A 21,935-nucleotide genomic window follows, 5' to 3' on the forward strand; every position below is an offset into this window, starting at 1 on the left:
CTCATCGTGTCAGCACCGCGTCCTCACCATGTCTGCACCACGTCCTCACCATGTCAGCACCGCGTCCTCACCATGTCCCCACCGCTTCTTCTTCCTCCCCCCCTGTAGGTACTACTTTGAAAAGCTGGTGAAGATAAACCTGAACAACGTTAACATAAACAACTTCATCGAGCTGCTGCGGAAAATCACGCAGATAACAATTTGGGGCGACAAATATGATGACCAGATTTTTCAGTAAGGAGAAGCGGGAAAAAGAGAGAGGGGGGGGAGACCGTGGAAGGAGGAGGGGTCCCCGATGAGGGAAGAACGGCTCCTCCTCCCGCGAGTTGTCCATGTGGAGAGGCCCCCCTGTGGAGAGGCTCCCCTGTGTGGCTGCCCCTGTGTAGCTGCCCCCCTGTGTGACTGCCCCCGGTGTAGCTACTCACCCGCGCGCGTGCCCCTTCCCCCTCGAAGGTACTTCTGCGAAGACAACATATTCAACCACTTCATACACCTACTGAGGCAAAACATTAACAAAAACATAAGGATTCAAATTTACCAGTCCCTCACCCTATTGATACAAAACCTGCAAAAGGATATTTCTCTGTGTAAGGATTTTCCCCCCGAGGGTGCTATCAATTGGGAGAAAAACAAAAAGGAGCGAAAAAAAAAAAAAAAAAAAAAAACTTTGGCAACGACTTCTAAACTGTGATGACACTTCCTCCCCTTCTTAGACTACATCTTCAGTAACAACAAAATTAACAACCTAATTTATACGACGTTCATTTACCAAGACGATGAGATTATGCCCTATTACATCTCCATGATAAAGTCTATTTCTTTTTTCCTGAACTACCACACGTCCAAGTTCTTCTTTAACGAGGTAAGCACAGGTAAAGCGGCTGCCTGGAGCGTGTAGCGTGTAGCGCGACGAATGCCGCCTTCTTATTACCTGTGTGCATACGTCGACGCGTTGGCACTCCCATGTCCTCCCCCTTTCCAACCGTAACATCCCCCCCATCATCGCTTCTTTTTTTTTCCCTTCCACGAAGAAGAGTATGAAATTCCCCCTGTACACCGAGTCGCTGAGGCTGTACAAGTTTAACGACATCATCACACGAACCTACGTTAAAAATATTATACTAAATATTTTGAAGAGTAAGTCTACCTGGAGTGAGAGTCGCGTGGCGGTCTTTGTTTCGTATCATGGCTTAGCACATCCGAGGGAGTTGTCAGTCAGCTCCCCGCGAGTATTACACACATGACTCATATTCGATTCACCCTCCCTCCGTGCAGTCGAAGACGAGGGGATTGAAAACCTTATCCTACTACGGTCCGCTTTCTTCACCATCCTTGTTTGCTATCTCCGCAATCATATCATAAAGATGAATAAAATTTATACAAAAATAAAAGAGTCGGAAAAATTGAAAAAATTGTTTAATACGTACTTGGACGAAGTGGATGACGTTCTGTACTTTTTTGAGGACATGTTGAATTGTGAGAAGAAAAGGATAAATGACATGCTGATGATTAAGCTGTTGATTTATTTTTTTTTTCCTATCATTGGTTCCTTTCACAGCTCTATCTACTTCGACTGTGTGAGTGCTTATGGTGAGGGGGGCATCTGCGAGGACGACACGGGGGGGGCAAACGGTATCGGTAACGCTAACGGGAATGGCAACGGTGATGGAAGAGGGAGCGACAGCGGAAACGAGAGCGGAAACGGCAAAGGGGGAGACTACCAACGGGGAGACTTCCAACGGGGTGACTACCAACAGGGTGACCATCAAGGGAGAGACAAACGAGAGGAGGAGTTCTTCCGCAAGGAAGGCCAAGTGGCCAACTCTAGTGACCCCGTGAACTACAGCAGCATCGATTATGTGTACTTCTCCAGTCAGAAGAGCCGCGAGGAGAAGGCTGCTTTAGCTTCAGCTAAGAGGGAGGACACTGGGGGGGACGTTCCCGGAGATAGTGAAGTGAATGGGGTCGTCCCCCTCGGTGACCACTCCGGAGAAAACAGACCCTGCGACGCGGAGGAGGCGGGGCAGGGAGAGAAGCTGAACGAAAGAGACCTCCCCCAGGAAGTGATAGAAAGCATAAAGGGTAGTAACCGTGTGCCATTTATAAAGCTATTCGATAACAATTTAAAAAACGTGAAGAATTTCGACTTTTGCAAAAGTCTGTCATCCTCGAATGCGTCCTCCGTGAACTCGAACGTGAGTAACGTCGAGATGGAGAAGAAGGCTGCGAGAGCGGAGCCGCAGGCAGAAGTGCCAATCCAGGCTGAGGTGTCAATCCAGGTAGAAGTTCCAACCCAGGCTGAGGTGTCAATCCAGGTAGAAGTTCCAACCCAGGCTGAGGTGTCAATCCAGGTAGAAGTTCCAACCCAGGCTGAAGTGCCAACCCGGGAGGGAGAGCCAACCCAGGAGGGACAGCCAACCCAGGAGGAACCAACCACCGGCACGAAGAAAAGCGGCAAGAGGGGAGACAACACATACGAGTTCCTATACTTCAGGGGAAGGAGAAGCTCCAATAAGGAAAAGGCGGCAGGAGATAAGCCGCCCGAGGGGGGGACGGAAGGGAAGGATGTACACAGTGAGGGACATCCACAGGGAGAAATGCAAAAGGATAGCGAGAAAAGGGACGGGCAGTTCATCAAGGAAAATGAGCTGAAAGATAGTTACTTCAGAAAACGAAAGAAGAAGAAAATTTTCATCCAAATGACTTCGACGAATGGGGTTCTTCACAAGAAAAGGCGCGGCAAGGCCTCGAATGGGGATGGGAGTGGCGGCGGGAATAGCGGTGGGAGTAGCGGCTGGAATGGCTGGCCGGGAGGAGAGGACGAACTGGGCGAGGCGCAGCAGTTGATGCAGGGCGGTGCCTTCTGGGAACAAGTCCAGAAGTACAACCTGACCCATCTGTGCCATGTGGAGATCCCCACGCTACAGAAAAAAATCACCTTCGACGATAACGTTAGCAGCGACTTGTACAACTACCTATTCAATTTCAACTCCTTCACAACGAGAGTCCTCAAGCACTATGAAAACAAAGCGAGCGTAACAAACGTTTATTACAATATCTTCAAATTAGGTCTCCACCTACACCCCCTATGTTACGTTAATTCTTTTAAAAATTTTTCAATCCTGTATAACTACTTAATCAATACCACCTTGTCCCTTTTCATGTTAATAAGATCACTGAGTATATTGAAGAATGAAAAATTAAATAAAATTATTTACTCGATTATTTTTGGAGAGTATATTAATGTCCAATTTTTGCACAAAATTTTATCAAATGATCTGAAGGACCCTTATTTTTACAACCATTTCTTTGATCCCCAAAAGAAGGTCAATATGAATGAGAGTCCTACGGATGATGTGGAATTTGAAAATGTGTATTGCTCCTCTATTGATTATTTACTACCTGAGTATAATAAGGAGGAGGAGATGGTTTATTTGGACTTGGTGAACGGTTACTACAGGAGGGGGGGGACGGCTTCCAAGGAGGTTGAAGCGACCTCTCAGGGGGGTGAAGCGGCATCGAACGAGGTTGAAGCGACCTCTCAGGGGGGTGAAGAGCCTTCTCAGGAGGGGTCAATCGGTTGCACTCCCAGCGGAGAGGGTGAAGGCACCCCCTCTGTGGAAAGCCCCAATCCAGCCGCTACCGAAGCAGGAGCTACCGAGGCAACCGCTACCACAGCAGCCGCTACCGAAGCAACCGCTACCGCAGCAACAGCCGAGGCGATGATGAAGTACGACGAACTGAGCAACCCGATACTGCTAAACTTCCTGCTGCTGACCAACGTGCAGAAGGAAAAAAATATAAAAAAATGCGAAAAGGACAACATGAAGAATAAAATATCAGACGTGTACCTGCTGCTAAGCATCCAGTTCGTTTCAAATTTTATGAAATCGTACGATGGAAAAATGAGTGACATAGCCATCCCGTTTTTTAAAATTTCTCATTGCAATTTTGTATACGTTTTTTGGAATGTCATTAATGTGCATATAAATAATTTGTATCTTCGAATTATAACGTTGAAGCTACTTGTAAATTTGACACTGGTGTATATTGAGATGATAGAGGACGAGCGTGTGTGCGTCGATTTCGCGTCACCGCTGCTGGGGCTCATCCGGAAGGTGCGAAACGTGGCGGTGCCAGGCGACTGCTCACGCACTAAGTCGCAGCTACGTAGTTGGGACTACTCACTCACTACTCAGTCGCAGCTACGTAGTTGGGACTACTCACTCACTACTCAGTCGCAACCACTCAGTCGTGACTACTCACTCACTACTCACGTGCGCACCCCCCTCTCCCCGCAGATCAAGAAAAAGCTAGCCAACAAAATCAAGAGCATCATTGGGAAGATGGAGTACAAAGTGTGCCAAATTTTTTGGGTAACTCTCCTTCTGCGGCTTGCTGTTGGGCCAACCCCTGCCACGGATGACCTTATATGATCGTCCACCCACCGCACGGATGACCTTATATGATCGTCCACCCACCGCACGGATTTTTTTTTTTTTTTTGTACCCGCAGGAGGAAAGCAAAATATACGAAAACTGCTTTCAGGAAAAGATTAACATTTGCCGGGACTCCGTCCTCATAAACATCGTGAATGGCGTGGATGGTATGTCGTCAGCGGGGGGGACTGCAAGCGAGCGAGCATGCCACGTGTGTGTTAATTTATTTTATTTTTTTTTATTTATTTTATTTATTTTTATTTATTCATTTTTATTTTTTTTTTTTTGCAGAGTCGGGCGACAACAACTTCCTTTGCTACCCCGTTTCGCAGATTGAAATATATCGAAGGAATGTGCATGTAGGGTTTGAGTGACGGCGGGGAGACGGCGAAGACGCCGCGGGGGTGACTTTATGGTGTGGCTACCGTGAGTCCCTTCCCCAGGATGTGTGTTTGTCCCAACGTTGATCGCTTTGATGCACACCCCTCTTTTTCATCGCTCTCTCCTTTACCACTTGCCAGGCCCTGTTCGTCCTAGACGGAGTGTCTACCAAGCTGCAGAAACTTCTTTCCTTCGCGAAAAGGTAATAAAAAAAAAAAAAAAAAGACGAAGCGTAAGAAAACAAAACGAACGAACGAACGGACGTTTCCATCCCCTCCTTTCTCCCCCCGCAGCGAACAGGAGCATACCATTCCCTTCGATTTTAACTACAACGACATGTCGGCCCTGATCGACATAAAGAACAAGAACACCATTAAGTGCTACCTGAAGAATAACAATAAAATTGTAATTCGACTTTGCTCCTCCGATTAGCGCGCCGCTGTCTGCTCAGTCGTGCGTGCTTGCCTGCCGTTGTGCTTCCATGCCGTTGTGATAACGCTTCCCCTTCATTGGCCATTCGCGTAACTGCACCGTCTCATAACTTCGCCGACATGCTAACCAGTAATAACGGCAACCCCCCTTTTTTTTTTTTTTTTTTCTTCCCCCTCTCAGTTCAACTGCTACTACATCGAAGACAACACGAACTTCCTGCTATGCATCCCCTCGAACAGTCACGTGAACCAAGCACTCATCATTTTCAGCTACCCACTAATGCTGATCGATCTGTACATTGACAAGAACGACAACAAAAAATTAATAATACATATTTACAGTTACAACAACGAGGAGCATAACCATGTGGAGAATAACAACGTGGAGCAGAACAACGTGGAGGATTCTGCTGGAACGAATTTTAACAACTCGGAAAAAATATTTCACAACAGCAATTTGGACAGTAACTACATGAACACGGTCAGGTGCTACAGCTCCAACAATGAAGACGGCCTTTTGGAGGAGACTCCCAAAGTGCACAAGAACGACTACATCCTGAACAAGTACAGCTCTGCCTACAAGAAGAACAGGACGTAAGGGAGAAGCGGAGGAGAGAAGCGAGAAAAAAACGAACTCAGTTGTGTGGGATTAGGGTTCATGGTTGAAGCTCCCGTTAACTGTTTCCTCACCGTCCAACCATCAATTTAAGCTGCTCCCACGTGTGCACCTCTCTCATGCCCCTTTCCCCTTTTTTTTTTTTTTTTTTTTTTCCCATCACAGCATAACCAATGTGAAGAAGGAATGGTGTCACAAGGAACTGAACTTCATGAAAAATATTCTGAAGCTGAATTTTTATGACACCACGAGATCGCTCATTGTCTACGTAGGTTTCCCCCCGTTGTGCGATTTGCCTGGCCGACATTTTTCCATTCCTTCGGCACGCCTTTTTCGCAGTTTGCCTTTTCGCAGTTTGCCTTTTCGCAGTTTGCCTTTTCCTCACTTTGACTTTTCCTCACACTGCCCCTACCCCTCTGCAGAAGGAACTCAAATCAGGGATACAACACATAAACGATAAGTATAAGAAAAAATTGGAGGAGTACCTCAACACGTTTTAGTTCATGTGGACGGACAGCTGGAAGGTTAAAAAAGGAAGAAAAATGGAAGAAAAAAGGAAGAAAAAAGGAAGAAGAAAAAAGAAGAAAAAAAAAAGTCGGATGTGTTTCCTTCCCGTTTGTGTATGTACACCTTTTGTCCATTTTTCTGTAAACCGTTTTTTTTTTTTTCTTTCCTATCCATTTTTTATCCTTTCTTTCTTATCCTTTCTTTTCTTTCTTTTCTTTCTTATCCTTTTTTTCTTATCCTTTTTTTTTTCCCTTTTTTTCTCCCCGTGTAAAATTCTACCACTCGAGTTTGACCGGGCGTGGAACCTGATTTGTGCCCCCTTCCACCCCTTTTTGTTTTTCTCTTAACTTTTTTTAAATTCATCAATGCATCATTTGGTCAGTTTCAGCCACTCGTATGAGGAACCTGTTTGCACCCGCGAGGGAGAGGAAAGAGTATCCCCCTCCCCAGCAGTCCATCGTACATGCACAGCCCCTATGCAGGTTGCGCCACGAAAATTGGAACCATTGCGTTAGGACTGCTGAAAAAAAAAAAAAGTAAATTCTTCTGCATTATCTCCCCCCTCCCTCGTTCCAGTATCCATCATCCCGCTTCTTCCATCTCATGTGAGCTCACTTTGCACCCTCCCGGTGGACGAAAATATCTACAAACAATTTTATCTTATCGAAAAATGCAAAGTTGGCATTTTCCAGCAGGAGGTAGTGTGACTTGGGCAGCTCTGTCCATTCCACGTTATGCTAACAGGGGTGGAAAAAAAAAGGAGGGAAAAAAACTCAAAGGGGGGGTCAAAGTGGTAATTCTCACGGGGGGGTGGGGGATCCACAAATGGGAGAAGCGTCGTAGGTCGCTTATCTTGCGCAGCTTGTGCTGCTTATACCACTGGTTTGTCTGAGGAGCCAAGGGAAGGAACAACAAAATGGGTGAGGCGGGCCGATCGATGGGAGCGAAAAAAGGGTGATCAGCGGGCGGCATATTGCAAAGGCACCATTTTGTAACGGCACCATTTTGCAACGGCGCCATTTTGGTTTCCCTTCTTGAACCTACCCACGGCGAGCCTTATCCCCTTGTTGATGTATCCATTCTGGGAGTCCCTCAAAAGGAGGACGTAAAAGGGGGCGTATAAAATGATTTCCTTCAACAGGGAGAGGCAGTATATAATTCCTGAGAAGGGGGAGCAGCGTTTGTTCAGGTGTGCATGTATTATGTGCACATGTGGGTCTATGCGTGTGGTGGTGTAGTCCCTATCTACAACCCACCCCCTCACTGCATCAACTGCTGCATCGACTGCTGCATCAACTCGCTCCTTCAACTCGCTCCTTCAACTTACTCCCGATGATGACGTAAATAATCCCGAAAACTAAAAAGAGCACAAAAACGGTTGGGTACAAAAAAATCAGGATGGTGAAGAGGACAGTGCCTGTGGTAAAAGGGGAAGGGAATCAGTCACATAGGAGTAAAGCTGTGATGGTGTCTTCTCCTCCGTTTGGACCATATCTCCCTCTCCTTAACAGCATGGCTACTTTCCCGGAGATCCTTTTTCCCCCCTCGGTGTACTAACCCAGAATGACCTCCTCATTGGTGTAGTAGTTTGTGTCCACCCGCAGTTTCAAAATGTTCCATTTTTTCCCACTGCAAAAAAGGGAGAAGTAGAAGGGGAAAGGAGAATGGAGAAAGGAGAAGGAGAAAGAACGCAAAAAATAAATCTTCAGTTGTGACTTGCAGTGTTGCTCCTCTCTAGCAACACGTGGATGTGCTGAGGGGTGGATATGTTGAGGGGTGGATGTGCACAGGATGGCTAGCTAGTCAATCGTTATCTTTGACTAGTTATCTGGACTACCCGCCGGAGACTTACTTGAAGAGGAGGTACAAAGAATACATGTTGCTGTGAAAAATGGAGAGAATTTTTGTCAGGAAGGCAAAAATGAGAGTAACCTGAAAAGGTGTGGGGTGGGGGGTCGAGTCGGTGTAGGAAGGGCAGCGCGAGACAGTCGGTGCGGTGCAAGACAGTCGGTGCAGTGAGAGACAATCGGTGCAGTCAACTTTATAAGTGGTGACCCTATTGAGACGGACGATACAGGCGAGACGGCCTCCCCCCTTCATAGGCTGTCTCCATTCCATCTCCTTACGTGCGCAGTGATCAGCTTCAGGTAGTCCATAAAGAAGGAGAGAAAAAAGGAAACCCCGCAGAGGGATGACAGTTTTAGGAGATGCACAGCCGAGGAGCTCTTTAATGGAAACACATTTTTGAAATAATCCCTGAGGGGGGGGAGCGGCGGTGGTGAGGTGGTGCGGCGTTGTAGCAGCGTTGTAGCAGCGTTGTAGCAGCGTTGTAGCAGCGTTGTAGCAGCGTTGTAGCGGCGTTGGATCAATCGGGATGGGAGTTACACATGGTGGAATGTTCATTCGTGTAGATCCGCTTGGCTGCTTCTGTTGGGACAAGGGAGGCACTTAGAGGGGAGGTGCACAAACCATTTGTCCAGGATGGAAACGATTATGCTTCCTATGAAGGAGGTGAAGTTGTTGTTGAGCTTCAACCCGAGTGGGTTCTGCAGCAGGGTTCCCAGTATGGACCTGTTCGAGAGGGGGGGGAGAAGAATAACAATACGAATAAGAAGTGGGAGAGGAAGTGGAAGAATAAGAAGTGGGAGAGGAAGTGGAAGAATAAGAAGTGGGAGAAGAATAACAATAAGAAGTGGAAGAAGCGGACGAAGAAGCGGACGAAGAAGAAGATAAGGGGGTCCTCAGTTTGCTAGGCATGGACAAACTCGGATTGGCATTCCATAACACGGCCATCCGGCAAAGCGCTTCTCCGCGCATCTCCGTGCTTCTCCGATCTTCTGCGCGCTTCTCCACTCGTGTGCCTACGTCAACGTGCCGGAGTCATACAAAACGCTCGCTTTCTGGAAGGCGAAGCGCAGGTCGATTATTTCGTGAGAGAGTATGATAAAGAGGAAGAAGCCCAACAGGACATCTATAACGAAGTTACAAAGCCGAATGAGGAGGAGCTCTTTGTATTTTGCATAATCAGATGGATTGTGTCTACTTTTCATTAAGCTAGTCAACAAGGGGTGCCATTCCGAGTGTATGTGTAATCTCTCTTTGAAAAAACTGAGAGTGTTTTTTATATTGCTCGAAAAAACCCTCGCGTTTATTTTGCCCAATATACACAGGAGGTAGTAAAACGATATGCACACTGATGAGACAAGGTAGGTTAAAAATAAGAGAGCCAAAATGGGGCAGCCTAAGTTCTGCTCGTTACGGTTGGTGCTGTCATCTTGGTTAGTATGGGGGCCATTCTCCTCTCCACCCTTTTCTATCATCTCTGCGTACGAGTTTTTTTTGTTCAATAGGATGATTATTTCGTGCATGTTGAGTGCCTGATCGTTTGCCTCGTTTGCCTCGTTTGCCTCGTTTGCCCCGTTTGCCTCGTTTGCCTTATCTGCCTCATCTGCCTCCTTTGTCTCATCTGCCTCGTTTGCCTCCTTTGCCGCGCCGCCTCCCCCCCCACTGCTACAATTTGGCCTGTTCATATGGTCCACCCGATCTGTGTGCTCAGTCTGTCCGTCCTTGTCGACACCCCCGTCCTGATGGCTTCTATCAGAAGGGGATTTTTCCTGAGTGTCCCCTTCGTTGTCACTTCTTTTACATATATCATCAAGGACGAGTTTGTCCCCCCCGGAGTGGCACTCTTCTGTCCCATTTTTTTTAACCCCCTTCTTTGCCAGCATGCCATCTCTCCTAAGTGCCTCGCAAACGAGCTTACTCACATGGTCATCAGAAATGATATAAATATACTTGCTCAAATTATACAGTATGAATAGGGCGTCCTGATTTTTTATTTCTTTCGTTTGTCCACTTATAAGGATGGGTCTCCCTCCATAATGAGCCACGTATAGATAGTTACAGCGAATTTCTTCCTTCCCTTTTAACGCACTCGTTTTGTATACGTCATTCGCATCCTGTGTGAAGATTAGCTCGCCTACTATTTGGACCCCTTCGCGGTGGCCCTTCGCAAAGTTACCATTCTGCAAGAAAAAAAGGGGTGGGGTGGTGATGGTAGTGACGGGGGAGAGCTTAACTGATTAGGAGCGAAAAGGATGTTAAGGGAGTGGCTACACCCTGGCGAACTTCCCGCATAGAGTCAACAATGCATTATTTCCACGAGGGTTGAAAAAAAGGAGGACTCGAAATTTTTATTGCTATACACGTTCAGTACGTGCACGTTGGTGTGTTCTTTTTTTTCTTTCCCTACGTGCTTGTGTGTAACGTGGATCACTACGCACGTGTCTTTGGTGCGGACTCCATACAGGTAGTGCTTTAACTTCGCCTTGGTCGCCTCCACTTGTTGTGGGAAAAATATGTTAAGGCAGTTCCTCCGTGGAGGGGAGCCCTTTTCCTGGCTCATTTTTCGGCTCAGCGTTGTGGCTCAACGGTGTCGCGTAACGATCTCGTTCAACGTTGTCGCGCAACGGTGTCGCGCAACTTTGCTGGGATCCCTCCTTTAACCTTCTTGCTTGGGTAGGGCGCTCCTCCTCCTGCTGCTGCACCTGCCCATGAGTGGGGAGCTGCCCAATTCTTGGCATACTCGACAGGCGCACATGAGAGAAGGGGTCTGCTCCTCGATAGGGAAAAAATTTCTCCCTCTTCAAACGGAGCTTCGCCACTTATAGTCTTACTAAGCTTGTCGTGAATAACCGCCTGTTGGTGTTCTTTCACATCCAATTATTTGCACATCGCAAGAAGTGTGACGTTCGGCAGTGAGACCGTGGGTACTAACAGATGTGCAGGTGATTTAATTCTTACTTAGCGTATGTTGGATTGACAAAAAAAAAAAAAAAGCCTTAATTGTGCATCCCCCAAAAGGGTGCCTTCTAAACCTGCACAAATATATTGTGCATTTAGATTGGGGAGGAAATCAGGTAACGTAGATTTTTTTTTTTTTTGCCAGTCCAAGTGTAATAGCGCGCGTAGGCTTGGCGTGGTCATATTTTTTGTTCCACTCTTTAGAATTAACTACTGAGCGTGTAGAGGCTGTTCGCCCCTTTTTTTCAGGTGTGCACTGTGCGAAGTGGGAAAAAAAGAGAAGGAGATAGGTTTCTAGCGGATGGTAATTTCACATGTGGCTCTCTCTTTTTTTTTTTTTTTTTCTGGGGTATGGGCGTAGTTGCCCCGCTTTTTTTTACTTTGGTGCAGCGTTTCCCTTGTCGCCCCGACGCCTTTTTTTTTTTGTCCCTGCGCGGTTGATCACCTCTATAAATGTAATTGCAAAGAATACAAAATGGGAAGAAACGCGGGTGAAGAGAACGAACAAAAAGATATTACACCATAGAGTGAGCGAGGAAGGCTCATGGGGGAGGGGTGGAGAGAGAGCTGTCACTAAACAGATAATGCCCCGGGGTGGGGAGAGAGCTGCCGCTTAACAGATAATGCCCCCGGGTGGAGAGAGAGCTGCCGCTTAACAAACAACGCCCCGTGGTGAAGATGCACAAAAACAAACTAAGTATTGACCTTGTTGGGAAGAGGAAGAACCATGGGAGGCTTATGCGCCTGTCGCAGGGTGGGCTGCCTGCCCACTTGAGGGAATTCGCCACAGGAGGGGGGGTTGAGTCCTCCGCGTTAGGAGCCCTGACGAAGGTGATCGTCGACCCGATGACCCCCTCACACAGACCCAACAGTGACAAAATTTTTTCGGCCTACACAAAAAGCTACATCCATAAGGAGAGCGAACAGACTCTCATTCTTTGTCTAAAGAGACTAAACGAGTTGGAAAGAAATAGGAAGCTTGCAAAGTTATCTCAGTACATATATGAATTGCAAAATGTAGCCAAATCGAAGGTGACGTATAACGTGTTGAAGCAAATAAAGTTAGTTCGCGATTTATTTGAGAAAGTCAACACACAGATAGGAACAGGAACGGAGTCGTTATCCCCTTCGCTCCTCCTTTCCGTGGCCATGAGTTACAAAAACTTACGCCTGAATAAGTATACCTATTTTAAGAACGTCCTGCGTGCTGTGTGTAGCAATATAAGGGTGTATAAGACGAATAAGTTAACCAAACTAGTCGCGTCGGAGGGGCGGGATATCGAATCGAGTGACGACTACAAACACACAGTGGAGTTAATAAAAAAGGCGAACAAACAGCGTAGGAACGAAAGACAAATCAACATGCTAAATGTATATACTAATCTGCTTAACAACAGCACTCTGAGTTATATCCTCTATGCTTACTCCACTATGTTTTGCTCTCCTAATGAGTACATTCTCTATATGTGTAAATATATCCTCTTAAATTCGTGCATGCTGAATCACTTAGACATGCTTTGCATTTTGCACTTTTTGAGAAAAATAAATGTGAAAATTCAGAAGAACGACATTGTGGTATATTCGAATGGGAAGGCATCGATACAAGGTGGAGAGTTGACCAAGTTGGGTAAGGTAGACGTTACGAAAGACGAAGCAGGGTTAAGGAGTAGGGATTGGCACAGCCATGCAGAGAAGAGGGAGAATATTCATGGGGACTATCCCACCGTGGGTGATGGAAAAACTGAATTTCTGGTTAACCACACCAATCAGCAGAAGAATCGACGCGGAAACGACCCGTATGATGAACACAGGAACACTTACTTGAAACTGCTCAGGTGTATAATTCACATCATAAAGAAAAAAAACTCATTTTTGCGAAAAGCCAACCGTCTTAATATCCATTTTGTACAATTTTTACAAACTGAACTTGGTTCCCATCGAAATATTTTACTGCTTTCACAACCGCATAAAGAAGGAAATAAAAAATGCAGAGGTGAAGTCTGTTGCTCTTTATTTACACATTTTGAGTGACATTCAGTTCGACCTTCGTTACTACAAACGCTTGTATAGACACTTGGCTTCCGTTTTTGAGGGTCGGGAGAAGCAGTTCGATCTGCTGTCCGTGTGTTTGTCCTTTTACTCACTTGCAAGGAACAGACACTACGACGAGTCCTTCGTGCGCGCCTGTCTGGAGCTGTTCCGTCGGTATGCGCGTGAGTGGTGTTCACGGCAGTACCAACTTGCCGCGTGAGTGGTTTCCCCAGCAGTGCCAACTTGCCGCGTGAGTGGTTTCCCCAGCAGTGCCAACTTGCCGCGTGAGTGGTTTCCCCAGCAGTGCCATCTTGCCGCGTGAGTGGCTTTCCTTCTTGGGGGTCCGCGTTTGCCACCTATGAGAAGTGCCCCTTCTGTTGACTGCCCCTTCTGTTGACTGCCCCTTCTGTTGACTGCCCCTTCTGTTGACTGCCCCTTCTGTTGACTGCCCCTTCTGCTGACTGCCCCTTCTGCTGACTGCCCCTTCTTCTGATTCCCCCCCCGCAGGCACGCCCACAACCTGAACGACGTAAACATCACGAACGTGATCCACACCATGGGGAAACTAAAAATCGTAGACGAGGACCTGCTGCATAAGTTGTGCGAAGTGGTAACAAGAAGGATAGAAAATATTTCTGCAATAAATCTGAGCCTCATCGTTCTTAGCTTAGCCAAGCTGAAGTATCAAAATGGAGAGTTCTACCTTATGTGTTTACACAAGGGGAAGGAGTTGCTACCCGCCTTCACAGACAAACAGCTAGTTGTATTCACCTACGGATTGGTATTAACTCAGACGTTCGATTATCCTTTCATGGAGACGTTCTTCAGACAGTACATAAAAATTAACAGCGCCTGTAATAGGAAAAGGAGGCAGATGCTGGGGACCATCTGTTATTGCCTATGTTTGGAGAGACCCGCCTTTTTGAATGACTTTCCCCTATCCATTAACACCTTTTTGAGAAAGAATCTCCATTTTGTACAAGACAAACAGGGTGGTAAGATGCACGACGAGATGGCTGTCATTTTGAAACACCTACGTGTAGACCGATTTGAAATTTTGAAGAGAAAAAAACCTTATGTGTTTGATATTTCCATTGGGGGAGGAGAGACAGGAGAACGGGAATTATATGTAGATTTTCTGCTTCCGAGAAAACTCCTCCGCAATTCGGGCAGCCTAAATGGATTCCAGCAAATGAAGAACAGACACATGGCTTTGCTTAATGTGGATTTCTTTCATATGGACGTAGACTCCTACATGGGTCTGCAGTCCATGCAGGAAAAGGTGAATTTTGTTCGTCTCTTCCTGAAGGAGGTCTGCTGCTACAATTTGAACCACCTGGGCGAAGCGGAGAAGGGGAAGAGGCAAGAAATAGTTAGCTTGGTTCGGTTCGGCGAGGAGGCCCCTCAGGTGGGAGGTCATTCCGGTGCTCAGGTTGGAAGTCGTTCCGCTGCTCAGGTTGGAAGTCACTCCGGTGCACAGAGGGACGGCCCGCCCATCAAGAACCGAGACTATCACATCTTCCCCTCGTGCGCGAAAATCCAAAATGCAAAAAAAGGCTTCTACAAAAGTCACCCCGCGAGAGTGAACTACGAAGAGCCATTTAAAAAAAGGAAGCAAATTTTCCTCGACATCGATGAGGGGAAGTTATTCAATCGTAGTGACTTGGATTCAGCGAAGACTTGGACAGATCACATGAAAGCACCCCCGGGGGATACACATGACGGCTCCACTCATTTGGAGCACTCCTCCACGAAAAAGGAGACCTTTATTTTTGGAAAGAAGTGTCACGGGTTAAACAAATACGAGTACGTTGATGAGCACAGTGGTAAGATTATTGTCACGAGGGGGTACGGAGTTGGAAGGTAGGTAGTTAGTACGCTACCTCCCCACATCAACCGTTTGAGAAGCCAAACCGGTTAGGGGCAAATATAACGAGCGAGGTGCAAATGGGAAACCCATAACACCTCTGTGCGAGGGGAGAGAAGGAGGTAACACCCCGCGTTGTTTACGTAAGTAGCATAGAGCTACTCATTTCTGCGTCCCGTTACATCATTGACATAGACCGATCTGTGCACGATATTTGTTGCTTCTACGGATGGGATGAAATCCGCCTTGCTAATCGTCAATTATACTTATTTGGAAGGAGCCTACGGGGTGGGGGTAGGGAGTGAAGGGATAAGTGTGCGAAGCTGAGCACATGGATTGAAGCATCATTTGCTGCTTCTGCGAAGTTGGCTTAGTCTAAAATTCGTCCGCAGTGCTGACCCCACTGCTCACACGTTAGCGGGGCTCTCTTTCTCCTTTCCGTTCCGTTCCTTTGCGTTTCCTTTTTTTTTTTTTTTTCTTTCTTTTTCCATGGCCGTACACGTGGGGTAATCCAGGGTGTAGGTGACGGAACCCTTCATGCGGAACCGCTTCAGAATGCCTTTAATGATGCCAAGTATTAGCACCAGCACGTAGTGAGTAAAGTTGGACTTTTGGTTCGTGTCATTGTCGAGAAGCAAATGGTTTAGGTAAGTGCCTATGTCGTTGTCGATAAGTACATACACCCCTTTTTTGTAAGTCTGTATTTTATCTACATTTTTATTGAACAGAATTACCCACACGTCTCTTCCGATCAGTTTGGCAATGTCCTTAAGGTCATTAAAGTCGTTTTTGTAAATGAGTACTCTCTCGATGAGCTTCCTGCCGATGTCTTTTCCCATGCCCTTTAATTTGCTAGATAAAATACTGGCTAGCTTTTTTTCCTCGGCGCTGCGTGGTGGGTGCGTGGGGCTGTCCTTGCCTGTTCCGCTTGGCTTATTCGCGTTGGGGGAGGCGGTGCGATCTCCTAGCAGGTTTCCATTCGCACCATCGCAAACTGCATCGTTGCGAACCGCATCGTCGCAAACCGCATCATCGCGAACCGCATCGTCGCGAACCCCTCCGCTAATATTACCCTCCTGCAGAGGGGGACTTCCTGACACCTCCTCCTCACCGTAGGGTAACCTCTTCTCTGTTGACCCCCCCCCAACGTTGTCATCGTCAGAAACATCGCTGCTCAATTCTAACTCACTTTTCTGCAATATCTCATTATTCACCTTTATAATTTCGTATATCAACAGTAGCAGGCTCGACTTAGATAACATCCCCTCACTCATGGTTCCTCTGTGGTAGCTTCAGAAGGTGTTTTTGTTCATAGGGAGGTGTGCGTGGCTGGGCTGTCCCGAACGGCATGTTTTGCAAAAAAGGGGAGGGAGTACCCCGTGCGCAAGTTGGCGGGATGCCTTCTGAGGAGCGGCTTTCCGAGGAGCGGCCTTCTGAGGAGAGCCCCTTTTTGGAGTGCCCCTTTTTGGAGTGCCTTCCTAAACGCTCTCTTTCCCGTGCACAGATCGACGTCAAAACGATCCACGCGTGAGTATACACTACAAGTGGAGTGCTGGTTACACTTAGCATCCCACTTTGGTGTTAGGAGAATATGCGTAACGATTTGGTCAAAGCAGGCAGGGGCAAGGTGTGCCCTCTGGGGAAGGACAAACCAAGACGCACCTCACTTCTTAACGTCCGTCGAACGGAAGGGGATCGCACACACGTCACTGTCACTTCTTAACGCTAAACTCGATATTCTCCTTTCCAAAAATGACGTTACTTGTTCAGAACTTTTTTTTTTTTTCCTTCACATATTTCATTCCGGTGTCCTTGTCCTCTCCTCTGTCCTCTATTTTGCAACGACGTAGCGGGACCATTTGAAGGACGTTTCCTTCTGCTTGTTAATCCGTGACGTGATGATTTTTTTTCCCCATCAAGACGAACACCTTAGCGCATTCGTATTTTTCGTACTTTTCGTACTTTTTGTACTTTTCGTATTTCTTGGCGGGATGGGGGCCTCTGCTTCGTGGGCCTATTTATGTTCACTCTGGGGTGGGCACTGTATATCCCCAGCAGAGTGGTAAGAATCAGAAGCAAAATCAACACCGCTTTTGTAGCGAACTGAGAAGGGGAAAAAAAAAAAAATCCTCACTTGTGCATTTTTTTCCCTTACACGTTTGCGCCTTAGTTTACAATTATGAGGAGCACAGAGCGTGCCATTCCGTAGGTGCTTCTTTTCTGGAGGGCGTAGGAAAAAAATGGTGCACTAGCGCGAAGCAGGCGAAGTGGAGATAGCAGAAGGGGGGGCAGCAGAGGCGAAGGCAGTAGAGGCGAAGGCAGTAGAGTCGAAGGCAGCAGAGGCGAAGGCAGTAGAGTCGAAGGCAGCAGAGGCGAAGGCAGTAGAGTCGAAGGCAGCAGAGGCGAAGGCAGTAGAGTCGAAGGCAGCAGCGACATAACATTGACGGGGCAGAGATGCAGAAGTGACGTGGAGGCTAACGTGTTAGAAATTCCCACATAGAAAAGCCCTTCGTGTAAAGTGCAACTGCGCAGTTTAGGCGAATCCCTGAGGAGAAGAAGAACCACAAAATTTACCCCAAAATATAGATAAGCTCACCCCCAAAGGTAGATAAGCCCATCCCCAAAGGTAGATAAGCGCACCCCCAAAGGTAGATAAGCCCCCCCTACTACCATTCCCCTGCAGGCAGTTGTTTGCAAGCTGATGAGCGCGACACGAGAAGAGAGTAATCCCATACGTAGGCATACAAGGATGAATGTAGATCATGCATGCCGTCATACTCCTACAGATAAATAAAACCACCCCCGTGACGAAGTTGGCCCATTTTTTTATTGCTACGTCAGCCACCCGTCCCGTCGCAGCTGTGTTGTCGTGAGGTGTTTCTCTCCTCCTCCTTCCTTTTTCACCTCGGAGACCTCCAAACCGTTTCGTGAAAAGTATGTGTAGTAGATTACCCGATTCATAGAATAAGGCAAAATGAATATCTTCTCTAACAGCTCCAGGTCCAACAAGTCCAAAAAATCCAGAGATGCTAACATGCTAACGTGTAAATATACTAGGAGCTTTAACAAGACTTTCAAGAAGGACATTACATTTATTCAGATTTTGTTTCCATCCTTGACTGTGAAGAGTATCACGACCTCCTTTTTCGTGCTCCTATTTTTTATTTTCTTCTTTTTGAATGTGTGCAACTTTGACCCGCAGGCCCCGCTCTATCTGAGCGAGTAAGGAGAGAGAACTTGCGGCGAGGGGGGGAGACTGCTCCTAGGGAGGGACACTGCTCACCAGGGAGAGATACCGCTCCTAGGGAGGGATACTGCTCACCAGGGAGAGATACCGCTCCTAGGGAGGGACACTGCTCACCAGGGAGAGACACTACTGATGAGTAGCCAAATGGTGGAGACTGACCTTCCTTTTTTTTTTCGTTGCTAGCTTCTTCATACGTGACTATCTTCACATGGCCGATCCCTCCTTTCCCCACCTACAGAACTGTGCTGAAACGATATGGCATGAGCAGAAACTCCGTTACGAACAACTACCAGTATTACAAATTATTGACGGCCACTTTTTTCCACTCCAACGTCTGGAACTTAATCGTGAGGAGAAAGGCGTGCTGACTTGACTGCGCGTCTAGGCATGTGTGCATCTAGGCATCTAGGCATCTAGGCATCTGTGCATCTACCCATCTACGCACCTACCCATCTACCCATCTACCCATCTACCCATCTACCCATCTACCCATCTACCCATCTACCCATCTACCCATCTACCCATCTACCCATCTACCCATCTACCCATCTACCCATCTACGCTTCTTCTCATGAAAGAGCTCAAAGTGGTGAGTCAGAAATTTATTTGCCCCCTCCTGCCCCGTTACAGATTAATGCCTACTACTTCATGAACATAGGGATCATCGTCGAGAAGAGGTAAAAGATGTGCACAGAATGTCTCAAAGCAGTAGCACTGCGGATCGTTATCTAGCAGTTTTGTGCATGTCATCTCTTCCTACCATTCTGCACCTCTCTCACACACACACCCCTTCTATTGCAGCTACGGGAAGGCACAATACATGGCGATAATGCTTCTAAGTGCTCTATGTGGGAACTTCCTCCTCTGTGCTACTTCCAATTGCGGAGAGGTAAGACGAGACTCAGTTCGGTCACTACCATGAACAGGAGAAAATATGCCCTTCCCCCGTTTTAAGCTTCAAAAAGGGAGTTCCCCTCAGAGGGAGAGGGAGAGGGAGAGGGAGTGGGAAAGGGAGTGGGCGTGCCCATTTGTGCGTCTCGAATTTGTTACCCACACACGCCTGCCTGCCTGCCTTTTTTTTTTTTTTTCCGTTCAGATCCACATGGGAATCAGCACCATTCTGTCCGGATTCATGGGCCTCTTTCTGCAGGAAATTGTTGAGCGGTACAAAAATCTGAAGGACAGATGGAGCGTTATTGGGAACTACGTGTAAGTGTGTTGTGTGTCTATGGCGGTTTCTCGTCCACTTTTGATGTTGACAAGCAGTTTTGTACTTTTCACATTTTGGCTAGTCAACCTTTGAGGTGTGTACCCGTCCATTTTTTTTTTTTTTTAACTCCTCAGATTTTCAGTGCTGTCCCTTTATCTGACCATATCGATGTTTCCCTTTAATGGTAAGGACAAGGGAGGGGAGTGCATTCGTTGTTGAGTGTATTCGTTATTGTGTGCATTCGTTGTTGAGTGTATTCGTTATTGTGTGTATTCGTTATTGTGTGTATTCGTTGTTGAGTGCATCCCTTGTTGAGTGCATCCCTTGTTGAGTGCATCCCTTGTTGTGTGCATCCCTTGTTGTGTGCATCCCTTGTTGTGTGCATCCCTTGTTGCTTGAGGCCTTAAGAACCTTTTTTTTTCCCCACCATTTCTTTTTGCGGTGCCGCTTTATTTGCGTCTCCCCGATTCACCTCGCTCCGCTACCCCCACTACCCCCACTTGCAGGAAACATCGTGGGAAACCTGGGGGGAATTTTCGGTGGCTTCTGCTATCCGTACCTCACTAAAAAGGACACCTTCCACGGGTAAGCAAAGGAGGAGTGGCCAACGCATGGCTCCGAGGTCGGCTGTGCCAGCTAGACACATGGCTGCGAAATATGCAGCTGCCACCACAAGTTGGGTGTAACGATGGGAGCTTATTACCCGCTTGAATAATGACTACTCAATTTTGGGATCAACGCTTTACAGGCAGGAGAAGAAAGTGAAACTTACCCTCGTCGTTTTGATGATTCTACTCCTGAGTTCAACTCTGATCAGTTTGATCGTGGCCAAGTGTTAGGTGTCGGACGGGAGACGTGCAGGCCATACGTCTATTTGTCTTAGCTCCACGTCCGTTTCGTTTCTATTTGGCATCGTTCATTTTGAAAGGCGCGTTCACGCGAGAGGTGCTTTCTTTTTTTTTTTTTTTTTTTTTTTTTCCCGCGTAGTCTACTGTTTTGTGTCGTTTTGCAGCTCCACCGTTTTGTGTCCTTTTTTGTGGTGTTTTTTTTTTTTTTCTGTTATCGTGACATGAACGTGATATGCGAAAAAAAAAAAAAAAAAAACCAGTTGAAACGGGGGCAAAAATGAAGTAAACACACATCGAAGTGCTTATCGCACCCCTTCATCGGGTGCGGTATGTTGGCACTTTAATACGCACCGTGTGTGGGAGGCGCGGCAGGGGGCTCATTTTCAGCTGCGTCACTTGCTATGAAGGTGCATCTGTCTACACATGTAGACTTTGGCACCTTCAGCGCAGAGGAGCGCCGGGAGGGAAGCACCGATAAGTTGCCGCTACACAGTGCACCGATAAGTTGCCGCTACACAGTGCACCGATGAGTTGCCGCTAACCAGTGCACCGATACGTTGCCGCTAACCAGGGCACCGATTTGAGCCCCCTCAGTTGATGAGCGCGAAGGCCTTCTGCGTGTGCTCGCGCACGAAGGCAATAGACTTGTCGTAGAGCTCCTGCTCCTCCTGAGTGAGCGCGAATTCGATTGGCTTGGCACCACTGCTATTGATTATAGCAGTAGATCCAACATACAAATCGGAGCAGTTGTAAAGACCATTCAGGTAAACAGCACAAGTATACAGCTGACTCTCATTGTACAAATAAGATTTAACCATTTTCACAATAGCAGCAGCAGGAGAAAAAGTAGCAGAGGATTTAGATAGCTTAATAATTTCTGCACCCATATCTCTTGTCTTTTTAATAAGGTCATTAATTTCTTCATTCGTTATGAGTCCTTTTTTTACAAACTCTGATAAGGGGATGCCTGAAACTGAACAGTACCTAACCAAAGGAACCATCAGATCTCCATGTCCTCCCAATAACACCTGACTGACGTTTTCTGGAGCCACGTTGAGCTTTTCTGCCAAGAGAGACCTAAAACGAGAGGTATCCAAAATGCCAGCCATTCCGCAAATCTGCTGATGTGGTAATCCACTATATTTTTGAAAAACATTCACCATAATATCAAGCGGATTACTAACACATATGACAAAGGCATTTGGGCTGTATTGCTTCACTGACTCGGCAACACTTTTCATTATTTTCCCATTTATCCCTATCAGATCTTCTCTAGTCATTCCTTCTTTCCTTTGCACACCTGCTGTTATTACAATTACATCAGAGTCTTTAATATCCTCTACGTTATTGCTTCCCAGTATTTTTTTGTTCACTCCTACGATGGTACTAAAGTGTTTCAAATCCAGACTCTTCCCCTGAGGTACACCTTGCATTACATCGTAAAGAACAATATCTCCTATATTTTCCATTAAAATCAGTTGGCCCACAATGGCTCCAATCTGTCCGCTTCCTACCATGGAAATTTTTGGCATCTTGTTCAACTGGGGTGTAAAAT

General features: G+C 46.9%; 6 protein-coding genes across 6 annotated transcripts in view; 3 read left to right on the forward strand and 3 right to left on the reverse strand.

Annotated features, from left to right (window-relative positions):
• PCYB_113850 (hypothetical protein) overlaps positions 1-6,367 on the forward strand; it is a gene marked incomplete at both ends in the record, with an annotated part of 6,607 nt that extends 240 nt beyond the window's left edge. The window contains 14 exons of the mRNA XM_004223264.1: positions 109-234; positions 454-587; positions 714-862; positions 1,032-1,137; positions 1,276-3,549; positions 3,709-4,118; positions 4,302-4,376; positions 4,516-4,606; positions 4,731-4,798; positions 4,961-5,022; positions 5,114-5,225; positions 5,433-5,845; positions 6,033-6,135; positions 6,290-6,367. Coding sequence (XP_004223312.1) covers positions 109-234; positions 454-587; positions 714-862; positions 1,032-1,137; positions 1,276-3,549; positions 3,709-4,118; positions 4,302-4,376; positions 4,516-4,606; positions 4,731-4,798; positions 4,961-5,022; positions 5,114-5,225; positions 5,433-5,845; positions 6,033-6,135; positions 6,290-6,367 — 4,201 coding nt within the window. The remainder of the gene's footprint in view (positions 1-108; positions 235-453; positions 588-713; positions 863-1,031; positions 1,138-1,275; positions 3,550-3,708; positions 4,119-4,301; positions 4,377-4,515; positions 4,607-4,730; positions 4,799-4,960; positions 5,023-5,113; positions 5,226-5,432; positions 5,846-6,032; positions 6,136-6,289) is intronic.
• A 618-nt stretch (positions 6,368-6,985) lies between these two features.
• PCYB_113860 (N-acetylglucosamine transferase) lies at positions 6,986-10,779 on the reverse strand (the record flags this gene model as incomplete). The annotated part of the gene is made up of 9 exons (XM_004223265.1): positions 6,986-7,111; positions 7,360-7,535; positions 7,702-7,791; positions 7,933-8,003; positions 8,227-8,306; positions 8,501-8,630; positions 8,844-8,945; positions 9,240-10,399; positions 10,627-10,779. The coding sequence occupies 9 exons, from the start codon at positions 10,777-10,779 to the stop codon at positions 6,986-6,988; spliced, it is 2,088 nt and encodes a 695-aa protein (XP_004223313.1).
• A 1,076-nt stretch (positions 10,780-11,855) lies between these two features.
• PCYB_113870 (hypothetical protein) lies at positions 11,856-15,075 on the forward strand (the record flags this gene model as incomplete). The annotated part of the gene is made up of 3 exons (XM_004223266.1): positions 11,856-13,012; positions 13,035-13,382; positions 13,716-15,075. The coding sequence occupies 3 exons, from the start codon at positions 11,856-11,858 to the stop codon at positions 15,073-15,075; spliced, it is 2,865 nt and encodes a 954-aa protein (XP_004223314.1).
• Positions 15,076-15,482: 407 nt separating this feature from the next.
• On the reverse strand, positions 15,483-16,349 carry PCYB_113880 (transport protein particle (TRAPP) component Bet3; the record flags this gene model as incomplete). The annotated part of the gene is made up of 1 exon (XM_004223267.1): positions 15,483-16,349. One exon carries the CDS (start codon positions 16,347-16,349, stop codon positions 15,483-15,485), a length of 867 nt encoding a protein of 288 aa, XP_004223315.1.
• A 2,603-nt stretch (positions 16,350-18,952) lies between these two features.
• On the forward strand, positions 18,953-20,371 carry PCYB_113890 (rhomboid family protein; the record flags this gene model as incomplete). The annotated part of the gene is made up of 6 exons (XM_004223268.1): positions 18,953-18,999; positions 19,124-19,211; positions 19,419-19,531; positions 19,667-19,716; positions 20,039-20,117; positions 20,281-20,371. The coding sequence occupies exons 1-6, from the start codon at positions 18,971-18,973 to the stop codon at positions 20,369-20,371; spliced, it is 450 nt and encodes a 149-aa protein (XP_004223316.1). The 5' UTR covers positions 18,953-18,970.
• Positions 20,372-20,970: 599 nt separating this feature from the next.
• On the reverse strand, positions 20,971-21,912 carry PCYB_113900 (malate dehydrogenase; the record flags this gene model as incomplete). Its single annotated transcript, XM_004223269.1, has 1 exon — positions 20,971-21,912. The coding sequence occupies one exon, from the start codon at positions 21,910-21,912 to the stop codon at positions 20,971-20,973; it is 942 nt and encodes a 313-aa protein (XP_004223317.1).
• Between the last annotated feature and the right edge of the window lie 23 nt (positions 21,913-21,935).

The sequence above is a fragment of the Plasmodium cynomolgi genome, chromosome 11 (assembly GCF_000321355.1).
Source record: "Plasmodium cynomolgi strain B DNA, chromosome 11, whole genome shotgun sequence".
Lineage (NCBI taxonomy): Eukaryota > Apicomplexa > Aconoidasida > Haemosporida > Plasmodiidae > Plasmodium > Plasmodium cynomolgi.